The sequence below is a fragment of the Acanthisitta chloris genome, unplaced genomic scaffold (assembly GCF_000695815.1).
Source record: "Acanthisitta chloris isolate BGI_N310 unplaced genomic scaffold, ASM69581v1 Scaffold45665, whole genome shotgun sequence".
NCBI lineage: Eukaryota > Metazoa > Chordata > Aves > Passeriformes > Acanthisittidae > Acanthisitta > Acanthisitta chloris.
In genome coordinates, this window is record NW_008675085.1 from 297 (window position 1) to 15,602 (window position 15,306).

The 15,306-nt window shown below is 37.8% G+C and overlaps 1 protein-coding gene across 1 annotated transcript; it reads right to left on the bottom strand.

The window, feature by feature from the left end:
• Positions 1–595: 595 nt before the first annotated feature.
• Positions 596–14,895, bottom strand: LOC103803022 (NK-tumor recognition protein-like; the record flags this gene model as incomplete). Its single annotated transcript, XM_009075555.1, has 6 exons — positions 596–741; positions 1,618–1,647; positions 9,620–9,707; positions 11,446–11,490; positions 12,173–12,280; positions 14,821–14,895. Coding segments are annotated over 6 exons (492 nt in total), but the record flags the coding sequence as incomplete, so codon positions are not given.
• Between the last annotated feature and the right edge of the window lie 411 nt (positions 14,896–15,306).

The following is a 15,306-nucleotide window of genomic DNA, read 5'->3' on the forward strand; positions in this document are numbered from 1 at the left end:
CTCCTTTCTGCACCCTCATACTTTTACACTATCCATCCTCTTGGTTTTTTCTAAGGACATAAGTAACCATACTATCCTTAAAGAAAGTCAAAAGAAGTAGAAAATACAAACTGGTAACACTTCACTACTTCACAATGATTGTCCAAACACATATTTAAGATCATTTATTCCCTATGAATCCTCATGAAAAGGAAAACGACATTGACTACATATCCTGCATATATTAACATGACATGATCTTAAAATAAACCTGTGGAAACTGCACAAAAACCAACTTCAGGAAAAGCTTCTGTTTGCATCTCCATCTTTCAAGCCCAGAAAAACAACTCCTAATTACTTTCTGAGTATGTCAAATAAAGCTCCAACATGAGTTAAGAATAGGAAGGAAGAATATGTTTTGCAAGAGACAAATGTTCAGGACAGAACACCTTTTCCCTTGCTGTGCCTTCCTCATCTACACCACGATTGAGGTTTTCAAGGCTTATAAGAATGAACTGAGATTCTAGAGATTTGTCGATGATTTTTAGATGTTGGCACCATTTTTACACTGGGAACAATGCAAACACCCATTAATACTGGGTTTACATGCACTCACCATCCTTTGCTGACTTAGTAACCAGCACCCCACAGTCAATAACTCGCACATCTGCGTAGGGTCTACTTGCAGTATCAGTTTTCAGATTTTCTATTTGTTCTATGACTTCAAAACCAGAAATAACCAGTCCAAAGACCACATGTACACTGCAGGAAGAAAATATTTGGACAGTACAAAACACACACATATATATATGCATATGAATATATATATATATCTGAATATACATATTTTCCAACTAATTTCAAAGTCAGTCTGAAATAGAAACATTCAGCTCTTAAAAAGATATTAAGTTTTAAAAAAAAATCTTTTTTTTATACTTGTAGCAACGCTGAGATTCTATGCAACATAAAACAGAGCTCCACTCTGCTTCAGTTAGAAAGAAATACTGAATGTCAGTCCACTCTTCTTACACAGGCAGAGTGAACATCATAATTTCTAACCCACCCTTCTATTTCTGCAGTTTTGTGCACTAGAGATCAAGAGTCCATATACAAACATGACAAAAGGGCAGTTTTCCCCAGAGAAGAAGAATTTATAGGTCTCTACAAACTCAGAATACAAATTCCCCACTGGCATTGCAGGGACAGTTATAATGAAGGAATCCTTAGCTTTGTTCCTTGGTACCACATTTCTCTTTCCTTCCTCCATTTGCCCCATAAATTTGGGGGCTAAAACATGGCACAAAAGAGATGACTATTTAAATACATAAAATTTGACTATTCAAATGCATAAGCTTGACAATTCAACTCCCTGATTTATGGGCTGAGAGCAGCAACCAGTTCTAAAGGAATAACATTAGGATTTAAGGCAATCCAAGTTTTTGTTCAGCTTTAGGAAATGAGTTGCAATTTGAAGTTTTTATAGAACTGAAACTTGTGGTTTCCATCTTGTTCTATTGTATAACCTTTCACAGAATTAAGAATTTGTTTCCCCATTGTTGTCTACTTTCAATATAACATGTGAAGACTTATAACCTTTAAACTTTAGGCACCAGTGGAGGAACTGGAAATGATTCTTACCCATCCAGATGAGGAGCAGGTTTGGTTGTTCTGTTGGACAAACAGCAAGATGGGAAGATGGTAAAATAAAATAAAATCAGGGATTCAGATGAAGCAAAAGAAGAGAATGACAGAAAAAAAAAAAAAGAGGTGAAGGGTAAGACAAAAAATAGTGAAAAAATCCAGTTACATACATGGAATTAATACATTCAAATTACAGATTATACATACAGGATTTCTGAAAGCTTTTACATGAAATTTGTTTGATGTTTAGCTAACTGTGCACACTTGAAAGTTGTCCCAAGTATCATTTTATGCATGCAGTAAACAATCTCCAAATAAGTGTCTTTAAATACACAATAAATGTAACTCTTAAGATATTTTAATCACAGAAAACATACAATTTGGCAATAAATATTGGGTAACTAGTGGAAATTGTTTCTGAGGTTGTTAGATTACAAGGTCACTTTATAGTCAGTTTCTTTAATAAAAGAAGAGTTATGATATGTGATAGACTCTTAGCTTCACCTCTCCCTCCCACCACTTCTTCATTTACCTGTTTGGCCTTGTGACTCAGAATACAAAGCAATAATTCTGTCTTATACCATCAAACACTTCAGCTCCTAAGCCCAAAGGCTTCCCAAAACCAACAGCAGATCATGTGCCACCCTACAGTTCACTTCTCTGAGAAATGTAAAATTCCTCCCTGGTTTGTAGACTAAAGGGGATATGCAACTGCATTTTGTACAAATCTTTTTGATTTTAACTCTATGACTTCGTATCTCTCTTTATCCTTTTCCAAACCCAAAAATCAAGTTACTTCTACAAGTGCTCCTGCACTACTGATGCACAGGGAACCTTCCTGTGCAGACAAAGGGAGTAAAGATCATCAGAACCTGCTCACGTACTGGGGGAGAAAACAAGCAGAAGTCAAGATAATTTGCATTTAAAGTTACTTTAATATCTGAAAACATTCTTCCTCTCTCCTCCCAGGTACTATTTTGCTTTTCTACTCTTCTCCCAATGAACTCCTCTCTCAAATAAATAATTAATCACAGATGAGTTTTCTAAATTTACAGTAACACAGATGTGGTACATGAAGTCATTTTTCACTGCTATAATAAAACATTACTTTTAAGCACGTATCTTCCCTTGAGTTTTGAACTATTAGGTCACAAAACACTGCAGTGCTGGAACTCATCCCAAAAGATGGAACTGTGAATCAGGAGTGTTTACACTCCTGATTTTTTTTTTTTTTTTAAGCTCCAAATGTCAACCAGACCTTCCACTACTGGAATATTAAATAATACAGGAAACTTCTTTGGGGTAACACAGGGGAATAAATGCTACCAAGACAACACTAAATTTCTCAGTAGTAGGGAGTGTTCTTTGGTTTTCCTTTGCTAAGAAAATGAATTCATACAAAGAGAAAAATGCTCACAGCTTTTGAAGTTCTTTAAGCAAGAGTTAACTGCATTAACAACCTGCTGTTAAGTAAACAGTTTAAGTGGGTTTAATTATAAAGCTGATTAAAAGGCAGGAAAAAACTAGAAGTTACTTCCATGAAACCAATAGCACAGAAGATTTCAGTGTTTAGAATTAGCTAGAAAGAGCAGTGGGTTCCCCCACATTGCTGTGAATGCTGCGTTTGCTCCTGCCATGCTGCTGCAGCATTTAAGACCAATTAAGCAAACTACCTAAGCAGGAACTTTCCTTAGCCTAGTCCTAACTGAGCAAAGAAAGGGAGAGTTGGTGCATTAAAGCCCATGCAGAGGTTTCTGCCCTTACACTGTCAATTGGAGAGGTAAAATGGATAGGATTTCCCTCATTTACCTGTTCATGAAGTGGAAACATAAGGAATTATTCCAAAGGAAAACCTTTCAGATGCACAATCACAAGGTGACCGAACAACTTCCTGTGGGAAGCAGAACCCCAACTCCTTGTGGTGCTTTTGAAAGGTTTCTCACCTCAGTGCTGCAGTGCGACATTTATTTTGCAAAGATGCACTTGAAAAGAACATTTAAAAAATTTTTCTGCCTTGATCCTTGAGTACTTGTGCTTTGGCTTCAAAACTTCATCAGGAGAAAACCTCCCTCCTGCCTTTGCACTACAGAAACCTGAAGTCATGATGAGTTCCTCCCCCCAAAAGATAATTTATTAGAACATTTCTACATAGAACTTTCATAGTTTAAAACATTCAAAATCTGCTACTATTATCCAAATTATTTACAGAAGGATAAATAAGTTTCTTCACTCAAGTTTAAACTGGTTTAAGATACTGCTGAAGAGAAAATCATCTTTTTGATAAAAGCATGTTATCACCCACCTCCCCAAGAACCTGAGGCCTAACAAAGGGTTCAGTGCACATAACAATATGATCAGCAAAACAAGAAAGATAAAAACAGAAAGCAGAAAAGGAAAGGACACAGCCTTAGAGGAATGAGACATTACCTTTGGAGCGCAGGATGTAACACTGTTTCTGTAAATTTTACACAAAAATGGCAGAAATAAATTGTAATACATTTTCAGACAAAAACTGAGTCTATGTTTTATTAAATACAAGTTTAAAATTCATATTCATCAAGTTGTATGCAGAACAAGGATGCCTAAAAGAGGGCTCTAAATTTTCTTTAGAACACAAAGTACTTTGAAAACTAAAATTCTCCTTAAAAACAAAAAGAAAACTACAGACATAACCAGTTGAATACACTGTTACAAAAACAGTTAGCAAAGAGAATCCTCCCACTCCCCTCTGAGTCTCAACCAACAAAATGCAGAAGTTTAAGCAGATGAATAACCAATTTCTGGCAGGTTATTCACATGCTTGCAGTTACACAGGGGTTCAAATGCTCTGCTGAATCCACTCCTAGGTATAAACTCCACAGGCTGGCACAGCAGAACCTTTGGATTCACAAATGAGATGTGTAAAGCCACTAAGTTTACACCTTCATACATTTCATAGTTAGCTAACATCTTCCTTGGATGATGAACCTTTTCTAGAACTGAGAAAAACAGTTGTTTTCTTTCATCTGGGCACTGATTGCTTCTGTTCAGTTACAGAACAACACTGCAGATGCAAAAAAGCCAAAACATCTGCACTAGTTCCTATTGCACTTTGCTCTGGCTTAACTCTGAGCAGCAACAATGTTTTTAAAATGCATTATCAGTTGAGCTTATCCATAACCTCTCAGATAAACTATTAGTTATTAATTATCTCTGCATATTCAAGCACTGAAATGATCTTTTTGTTACTCACTACACCTAAAAGCATCCTTGGGAATGCTCTGACTTTGTCAAACTTCTCATCAAGCCAAAGGGACCTGCCTGTGTGCTAAGTGCACACGTACCACTCTTGCTCAAAGATAATGCAACATCAGCCCCTTTCATTTTGGGATTTTTATTAGGTAACTGTTCAATAATTAGCTCAAAAGAATTTCAACTCAAAATAAAAAAAAGGAATTAATAACTTAATTAGAAAAACACCTGTTTTGGGACAATGAAAGGACATGAACTACTTGTAATGAGTTGGTAACATTCAGATATAATTTGCAAAAATCAAAAGAGTCCTCACAAATTATTTTATCCTTCATTTAGCAGATCAAAGTGGTTAGGGTTGTTTGATTTTAGGAACTAGGCAATGGCACCGCACATTAAAACACTTTTAAAACAAAAGAAGCTATTTAGTTCTGAGCAAGAAAGCAGAGCTTAGAGACACATTAACCCAACAACATCCTTAATATGGAAAACAAAGTAAATCCAGCAGTAAAAGGAAATCAGACTCAGGTTTTAAATAGCTTTTGACCACAGAGGCAAACACTCCAAGCATTTGAACTGATAAGGGACACAATCTAGGGCTCCTCTAAGTTGCAGTAAGGACATATTCCTCAGTAAACTACACAGTTAAATAACAAGGCAAAAAATTGATTATTACACAAAACTTCCCAATGACAACAAAGAATGTGGTTACTTTTTTTTTTTCTTCCTATTGTTTCTTTATGCTTCATTCTGCACAGGCACTTTTTATTTTATACTAAGAGAAACCTAACAGATTTTGTATTTTGCAGAGTTAAGCCCATGCAAACATTTATAGGATCAAGAGTGTCATTAATTTTACAGTCCTTTAAACACTCATTTTCACAAGAGTTGCACTTATTTTGTATTGTGATTTTTCCTTCCTAGCAGGTTGGAAATGGCCACATGCATGATGGAGTTGCTCTAAAGAGACAAGATAATATCGGATCAGCTTGACTGAGAAGCAAAATACATCACTTCAAAGCAACATCCAACAAGCAATTCAGCCACTGAGCTGAAATATCCAAGACTAGACCAACTGTCCCCCAACTAGGCTCTAAATCAGGGAGCTAAAGACATCAGCAATATTTGTGCAATATCCTAAATATACTCCCCCAAAACAAATAATAATCAACTTTCTGGCAGCAACTGAAAACAGATATTGTAATACAAAGAAGATGATTCCAGCGGCCCCTGTCAACCTCTACCCCATCCTAAGGATTCCATTCCTGAGTACCAACATGGAAACAGGACAATTCAAGATTAACATACTTGGGTGGTGTTTAGAACACTTGCAAAGTAACAGAATCCAATCAGTTTGTTTTCAGACAGCGCCACTCAAATAGCCAATTTATAACCTGGTGTCTTACAACTACCTCCAATACAAGCCTACAAAGGATCCTTTTGGGTCAAGGAAATTTCAATTCCAATAATTCACAAATCCACACATTCTAAAGGGATGCTCTGTGTGTCCTTTCTGCTGGATCATAACATGATGCATATTCCTTCAGACTACTAAACGTTTCACAGACATGTGTGAAGAGACTATTTAAGGTCCTATTTCAAGCAGATGTGCCTGAAACACACAATCCTTCCTCAGCTAAACATCTCATTTCCACCCCATGTTGCTCCTACTCAAGTAAGACAAAAAACAAGTGTGGAAAATTAGTCCACAAGCATTAAACACAGCACTTCTGATACTATACAGATGCACTTCTGACTCCTCATTCTACACAGTTTCTACCAGCGCCTCACCTGCTGATGTTCATTCCTTTCCCATTGCTCTCACTGGTGCTTCCCAACTATACTTCCACAGCCTTTTCTAGGCCCAGTTCTCTATTGTTGCTTCTAAATTCTTCAAGTTCACTCATGCTGAATCAAAGAAAGTGTTTCAGGATGGGTCAGATGCTTGTTTACATTAAGATTAGTTTGGAGCTTCAATTTCCAGTGAAACTGACCAATTTGGCTCAACTTTTATCAATTTTTAGGCATTGCAGTCTTGTTGCAACCAGTTAGTTAGTTAGTGCAATCTGCCAAAGAGGTATTTGCTGCCCGATTACTTCCGGTAAAGGACTATGCCAAATCACATTTTTCTGTGGTAAGCAGGGAAAGCACTTCTGGGGAATAGCAGAACTGTTATGATCAGCATTCTTGCTATTATTTTAGCTCTGCTTGGACTAATAGATATATAAAAGAAAAAAAACGTATTTGCACTCCTTATCTGCTGCATTAGATATGTACAAGAAACAGAGTTCTGATCCCTGAAGTTATTTATGAAAACAAAGGCAGAGCTCTAAAGAAGCTCAGATAGGGAAATAGTTCATCTCTTTCTACAAATCTAATCAGTAAAAAGATACATATTCAAACATTAAAATAAATCTAGATCAGCCAGTGCAGACTGCCTTTCACAGGCTTTTCAGGTTACACATTTAAAGAACATTTTTCCTAATGCCAAACTACTAACTGAGAATTCCTTGGAGAAGAGAATGCACATTTTAATTTCAGCTTAAAATATGTTACTAAAGGAAGCAGAAAAGCTGTATAGATGCACTGAACATTCCCTAAAGGAATCAGACAAATGTCACCAAACAAGACTAACTGTTTTAATAAATTGCATTTCAAAGTTAAGTCAGAAACTGCCTAGATAAAACCTTTAGTAGTTGTTTCCCAGTTGGATGCTTGATTCATTTCCCTGACTCCAGGGCTTGCTGGTACCATTTAAGACATTACAGGATAGCCAAGAAATCTGCATGGGGCAGGAAGGGAAAGCACAAGAGCTTCAGAGCACCCACATCCTCTCTCCCAGCAGCTGAAGGCCAGGCAGGACACCCCAAGACCCTAAAATCAGCTCTGGATTCCTACAGGTAACTGAGGTGGATCTAGTTTACATGGAGATGACCATGTTTAGGTCTCTTACTCTGCCTGAATCCCTACTGAAGTAACACTTTCTCTTTGCAGTGATTTCATGGATTTTATACTTTTTATATTTAAATTCTTCTGTACTTTAAATGATCTTAAATCCTGTTCATTTTATTGCCCCAAGTAAATTCTAATTTAAGACCCAACACAACCTTGGGTTGTTTTGGTGTGTGGAGAGCGACAAGTTGTTTAAATCTAACCCAACAAGTACACTGAGTCTAGGAAAGAAGATGACTTGGGAATCAAATGCAGGAGAGAAAAGAAACTTTAGAGCCCTCAAATGACAGCAGCTTGACTGATGTGACATCATTAGGTTTGCATGTATATTGTTCAGATAAGCTTAAAAATGAGTAAATTATGGCAAGAGAACCCAGAGACAAGTCATCAAGTAGCAAATAGTGAACCAAAGTCATTCATGGAGCTTGTTAAGTCCCAAAGGTTTATTTATATAGGCTGTTTTCCATATTAATGTGCACACAGAGCCATTCAGACTCACTGTGAGGAAGCACAACATCTAAAATTTGGTTTGAAGGTACCAGAAAAGAAGCTTTTGACACAATTGTTTTTTTCTATGCAATGTCAGACCAGCAGTAATTGTCAAAGACTCTCTCTTAGGTTCCTATGCATTTTCCATTTTTAGGGCATGTTTTAGGAAGAGACCTAAAAATGTCTCTTATCTGAACTACATCATATCATACTGAAGATCTTTTTCAAGCAAAGGAAAAAACAAGATTTTGGAGGACAATTTACTCCTTTACTGAGGACAGGGAAGCGCCATTCATTCCTATCCCCCAAGAAAGATGGCAAAGAAAAAAATATCTGTTTTTCTAGTTAAATAACTAGACTAAAATATACTTTTGAACCCCCAGTGTTGTTTCACAAAGTACTGCTGAGCACAAGACTAAAGGTATAAACCTGCTCTTGCCAAACACAAACTGTTAAACATTAACAGGAGGCAATTTTCAAAAGGGAGTTTACAGGAGGAATAATCACAGCAAAATTAGCAAGTTTAAGGATACTGATCCTAAAATGCACCTGTTTTAAACAGAAACCCTCAGTTCTCAGATCTGAGTATTTATTGATGGGGAAGTCTCTTGCGTTATCTACAGTTAACCAGGATATCACTGGATACTAGAATGGGAGTTTTTGTGAGGTAGTGAAGGAAAAATCTGATTATCAGCACATAATTTGACATAGTATTGGTCCCAAAGTAGTTGGCATATGCACAAGGAAACAGAACTATGCAGTAACATATTCAAAAAGCATGTCAGGAACAAACCCTCAATACTACTACTGTTACTACTAACAATAATGCCCCTCACTAAATAAAACCTCCACTCATCCTCCCCTGAATAAAAACACACAAAGAAACAGAAAACCCCAAATTAAATCCTAACTCACTGTCTTTTGAAGATCACATGCAAACCCATACAAACCACCCCTGTATCTCACTCCCCTTCACATTCAATGCTCCACACTGTAATGTGCAGCTAATCTGATCAGATTTGGTTGGTGCACACACAAAGCCAAAGCCTTCTTCCTGGACACTAAGGCCTTATGTCATAAGTGATATTTTTAAGGTAAAAAACAATAAGCAAGGAGCACCCATGGAGTAGCAGCCTGAATCCAAATGAAGGCCACTAGCAAATTGGGATCACTAAGGTTTCCTATCACCCCTTACACTGCAGGCAGCACTGATCCCTAGCTACAATCATGGATAACGTGGATAGGGAGGGTTTAGCAATACCATCTTTCTCATGAACAGCGCTTCTCTGTGTAAGAAAAGCTTAACTGTCACATCACATCTACTCACATGAAGAATTGGGAACCATTGGTATGTTTCCCTCGGTTTGCCATTGACAAAAGGAACGCTCTGTCATGTTTGAGAATAAAGTTTTCATCTGTTTGAAGAAAAAACATGTTTGTCAGATTTTCCCTGACAAGGAATGCAAAGTCTACTTTTCTTAGTAACTTATGTATGAGAGAAACTTAAGGAGAAATTCTGCTGTTGCTGGAGAAACATGAACAGATTGAAAAAGAACAGCAATCAGGTTTAAAAGCAAGACTCTTAAAACGTACAGTTAAGACAAAGCTTTGGTTCTTAAAAGTTTCAGATACAGTGCAAACATTTCTAACGGAAAATAATTAAAGTCATTATTAGTCTCTTCAATAAACATTGGATTCTCATAGGTTTGGATTTCAACACAGCATTATTTGGGTAAGAACAAGGTTGGAAGTTACTGATGTTCTAAAACAAGTCTTAACACATGTGATAATGTTATTTAACACTCCAGGTGGAATAACAGGAGAAAAAAAGCCATATATATCCTTGGCATGGGATGTTAAAAGATGTCACTTTCCAAAACTGTAAATCTCAAACCATACAATGAAAATAAATCCCCTAAATACCTGAATGAGATACTAGAGAGCATATTCTTCCTGCAACCTAAGTATAAAATTAATTAAGACTAAGCATTCATTTTGTATTTCAGTGAATTAAAGACTTCTGGTTGTACAATGTCACATAAAACCAGCCCTTCTGCAGCTCATTTTCAAAGCTACCAATAGCAACTCGAGTGTACAAAGCTGCTACTCTTAAGATTCCATGCACCTTTAGCACTCACCCTGTGAGAAAAAACCCTGAGGGATGACTTAGTAAAGGGATCTACTCAAACTGTCTTGGACTAAAGACTTTAATGCTCCAACACCAAACTATGTCTCTTGTTTAAGACAACCTCAATGTCATGCACTGACCCAGGCAGAGCTACCTGCAGCACATACAGAACCAGGGGCTGTACGTCATTATTTCCAGTGTCTTTATTAATGCCTGAAAACCATAGTCATGACCTGTTTGTTCAGGAAAGAATTGTATGTCTTTAAACAATACTTTACAAACTCACCATTTGCCTTCCAACATAGTTTAAAAAGAAGTAAATGTAAATCTATATACAGATTCTTTGCAAGGAAAATAACTTGTGCAGCGTATAAATAAAGTCAAAAACACTTTCAGAAAGCAACACTAAGCATACAAACCTGGAGCAGGGAAGGGGAGGAAAAGGGACATTAAAAAAATAAGAAATAAAAAAATAAGAAATAACTGTTTAGAGCTGGAAATTATGGCAGAATTCTTTCTCAGTATGAGCCATTAACCCTCAGGAAGGTTAGACACAGAACTCTTCATCTCTCCAAGCAACACAGAAATCCATGTACAAAGGATGTATCAGTTGTCTATGTATTTACTAGGGAGGGGACAAGGGAACAGAGTTGGAATTTGTGTTACTGAGCTTTTGTCTCTTACCTTTTCATTTTGCAAAAGACCACATTCTCTATAAACAAAAGAATATGTTGACAGTTTTAGGCAGGAAGATAGGAGTTTATTCATGAATAAAGTTGCCTAACCTCCATGCTGAAAGTCATGTTTAACCAATTATGTTAGCCTTAATTCATTGTCAGTTAAAAGTTAAATATTAACAAAAAATTATCTGAAAGTCATGCACATAAAAAGAATTCTCATGCAACATTAGCTTCATGCAAAAGGTGATCTATGAGTAGACCTGTTTTCATTAAGTACTTTGGGAATCAAGACTTGTTTATCTCAGAACTGAATGAAAGAATCTGCGAAGACTTATTTCTGCTTACCTTTAAAATAGCCACCATAGATAGATTCACCTCCTTTTCCATTACCTATGCATTAAAAAGCATCAATTAAAACTTGCTTTTCATTTATAAAAAGAGAAGTATGTAACATCCCACCAGTTTAGTACAAGGCACTTCTACTACACTCTCAAAACAGCGTAATCCCTCTCTAGGCTCATTTCATCAGGCACAAGACTTCAGGACACAATGAAGATCCACATTTGGGAAAGGAAAGGTATTTCAGGGAAGGACAACAGGCTAAAACATAGTGTCATACATATACTGCATGCAAAGAAACAGAAAATCCTGGAAAACCTTTTAGAGACTCTTAAAACACTTCCACCTCATTCACTACTTTATTATTAAACTTATTCAAACAGTTTTGTCCCTGTATCAACAGAACATCACCAGTGTTGCCTCTACTGCAGACACAAAAGGGAAAAGCAGTTAAGACTACAGTTTGGGTTTGAATTATTTTAGCAAGATGGAACATCATAAACCCTCCAACAAAGTTTTTAAAACACATTTTTCTAAGCCAATATTTCTTCCGTTGAAACATTTTAGAGTTACAAAAATTAACATGAAAATGGGTGATTTATGCTATACTTCACAGCAAATGAACTATTTTTATGGCATTGCAATACTCTCATGGCATTTTCTAACGTTAAAGCATAGCCATGTAAGTGATAACATTTCTGCTTTGAACATTTCAGTTTTAGAAGTCTTTTACCTTCACTGAAGTCCCCACCCTGAATCATGAAGTTTTTGACCACTCGATGGAATGTGGTGCCTTTGTAGCACAGCTTCTTTCCAGTTGTTTTGCCAATTCCTTTTTCACCTGCAAGAAAGTTAAACAAAAAAAAAAAGAATCTAAAGGTTGTCACTGAACAAATTCCAAGGGTTTTACCTCCCAAGTGCTACTGGATATGGGAACCATCAAACAGCAAAACCATAAAGGGTAACACAGTCCTACCTATTGTCTTTTCACCATCCATTAATAGCACAGGGACCCCTTAACAAGGGGTGAAAATTAAGTTTCTTAAAAAAATTCGTTCCACAAGGAGGATTGTGTTAATCCACTCAGGAGAATTTAGAAGAAAACAAGAGTTCAGGATAATGACGAGTTAACTATTTTCTGTGGTTACAGCTACACTGCTCTGTCAGCTGAATCACACACCAGAGTCCTCTGCAAACCACTTACACATCTGGATGTGCCAGATGATCCCACGAGAGAAATCTGAGCTCAGAACAGGCTTCAACTCAGTTTCAATGTGATCCACACTTGGAAAAGTGGGATAGAGCTATTCCAAGCATGTGTTACATCTTCTCCAATCCAGGCACAGTGTCAGGCCAGCTCTTAGTACCAGCTGGAGTTCAGGTGTACTGGTGATTTTTGAGCTAGGTGATCCCAGAACCTCAAGTTTCATATTTCTTCCAAAATTCAGAGGAAACACTGCCCTAGGCATATGGATGAGGGCACTGGGACTGGCAGGGCAGAGGTATGTAGTAGGTTTATGAGGGATTTATACTGGTTCAGTCCAGGAATGGCAGGAGACACTGACTTTAGCTTCCAAGAAGAGGAGAGTTGTTGGAACGTGGCAATTAACAGTAACAGGCATATTAAACGCTGTATAACAGCTAAAATCCCACAAGATCCACATGTATGGGAGATATTGTGTAAAGAACAAGATAAGTAACAGGACAAATAACCCAATACTCACTTTCATTTCACCACTGATTATGGAATAGGCATTTGGCACTCAGTGAGAGGACATTTAACCAGGATATTCCATACCAGAACTGCAGGTGTATTCTTCACCCAAAGCCAACACTCCCTGCCTTTGCAATCTATTGTTCTGCCACCCAAAACTAACTGATGGTCAAATCATCCCAAATTTGCCATCCCAAACAGCCCACCACTGCCAGGATGAGGGCACAGAGCAGTCTGTGGCATGAAATCCACTCAGGGCATTGCTGTTTGTTGTAGAAACCTTCACTTGGACACTACAACTTATTTTCCATTCCCTTGACTCTCCACACCCATAATCCATACCTCCTCCTCCCCCGTTTTTATTTTCCACAGGAGTTATGCAAGCAAATCTCTTTATTACAGGGATGCACACACCTCCTTTCTCCCCAAAACATGCCTCTCTTTGCTACAACATTGAAAACCTCACATCAAACAATACCAAGGAATATCTGCCTACAGTTTTGGTCATGTTTGAGCAAGTCCCTCAGGCTATGGATAAATCCCTTAACAAATGGGATCCTGCATGGCACTTTACCATGTAATTTTGCTGGAACACTGAATGCTGAGCTTTAGATCATGGCCAGAAGTTATAGTTCGGGTTTTTTGGTTGGTTTTTTTTTTTTAACTCTCCTTTACAGTATTGCTAAGACTTTCCCACTCGGGTAAAAGACAGAGGCCAGTTGTTGTTCCACTGGTTAGGAGTTGCAGCACCTCCCTAAGCTCAGACACTTTTCCACAACAACCAGGACAAAGCCCATGGGTTTGGCTTCTCCTTTGTTTAAGGCCAAATACTAGCCTTATTCTTTTTGCACTAAATATACTTGAATTTTGTCTGAAAAAGAAGAAGCATTGTCACTGAGCCCCACCTACTTGCACCCTTCCTGCCTAAGCACTTCTTCCCGTGAGCTGCAAATCACTTGGAAGTGGGATGGTGGAGAAGAACATCCATAAGCTGAGGAGGGCACAACCCACTGGCCTGTATCTCCCTGGGGCTGGTGAGCTTTGCTCTTGTGCCATATAAACACCTGAACTGCCACACCAATGTGACACAGTTTGAATTAGGTGCCAGGTGGTCTCCACTTGAGATGAGGAGAAGGGAAGCTCCTGACAAAGCAGCAAACAGCAGGTGGATCTGTTCCATAGCTGGACTAACTGAAGGGCTGCAAGTGCCAGCTTGCAAGTGCTGCTGCTGTAATTTCAGTGCAGGAGGCTCTGGCTGTCTGGGCAGGCAGTGATCCTTCACTGTGGCCACATCAACTTCTGACAACAATGTCAAGCTGCAGGAAGGCAGCCACAATCAACCTGTCCTCCTCCATCTGCTCCTGCCAAACACATCCTGGCTTGCCTCACAGAGATTATGGAGGGAGCAGCAGGCATGGGCCCAGTGTTCCAAACACTGGTGTCCAGTCTGTCCCTCAGGGCATATCACCTCGTCCTGGACAAGTGAAACCACTTCCAAGTGACACAATGAAGTGCACAGCCCAAATCAAGTTGCTGTGAGGTCACACACTACACCTACCTCCTCACAGGAGCACAGGCCTCACATATGGCTGTGGTTTATATTTGCACAAAAGAGTAATAATTGTAAGTGACAATAAAAAAATCTTAGCTATAAGCACAGCACTTACCAGAGCATAAGCAAAGGAAGTTTTTGCAAGTCTTGGGACATATGTCTGAGAAAAGTTGAAACATAATTCGACCAACTAGAAAACAAAAAATAGATTTTTATAACTGTTTAGAATAAGAAAATCTGCATATAAATATATCAGCATGTTTTTTAAAATACAATTTTCCGAGAAAAAGTTGTTTTCTCAAGCAGAAGAATAAAACATCTCATATATGCAAATATTAGCAGCAAGAAAGAACAATAATGCAATTGTAAAAAAACCCCACCAAAGCCCATAAGTAATATCATTACTTCTAATTTAGTAAAAATCCTAATTATTCCATTTTGATTTGAACCTGAAAAGCCAAAATTATTTACTGAAACATTTTAGCATGTCAATTCTTTTCTGTTTTGAAAGAGATCTGCCATAAACACAGGTCCTCAGAGAGCTGGAGAAATTCCCTCCCCAATTACTGTGTTTATACAAATACATTAATAATCACTGTGA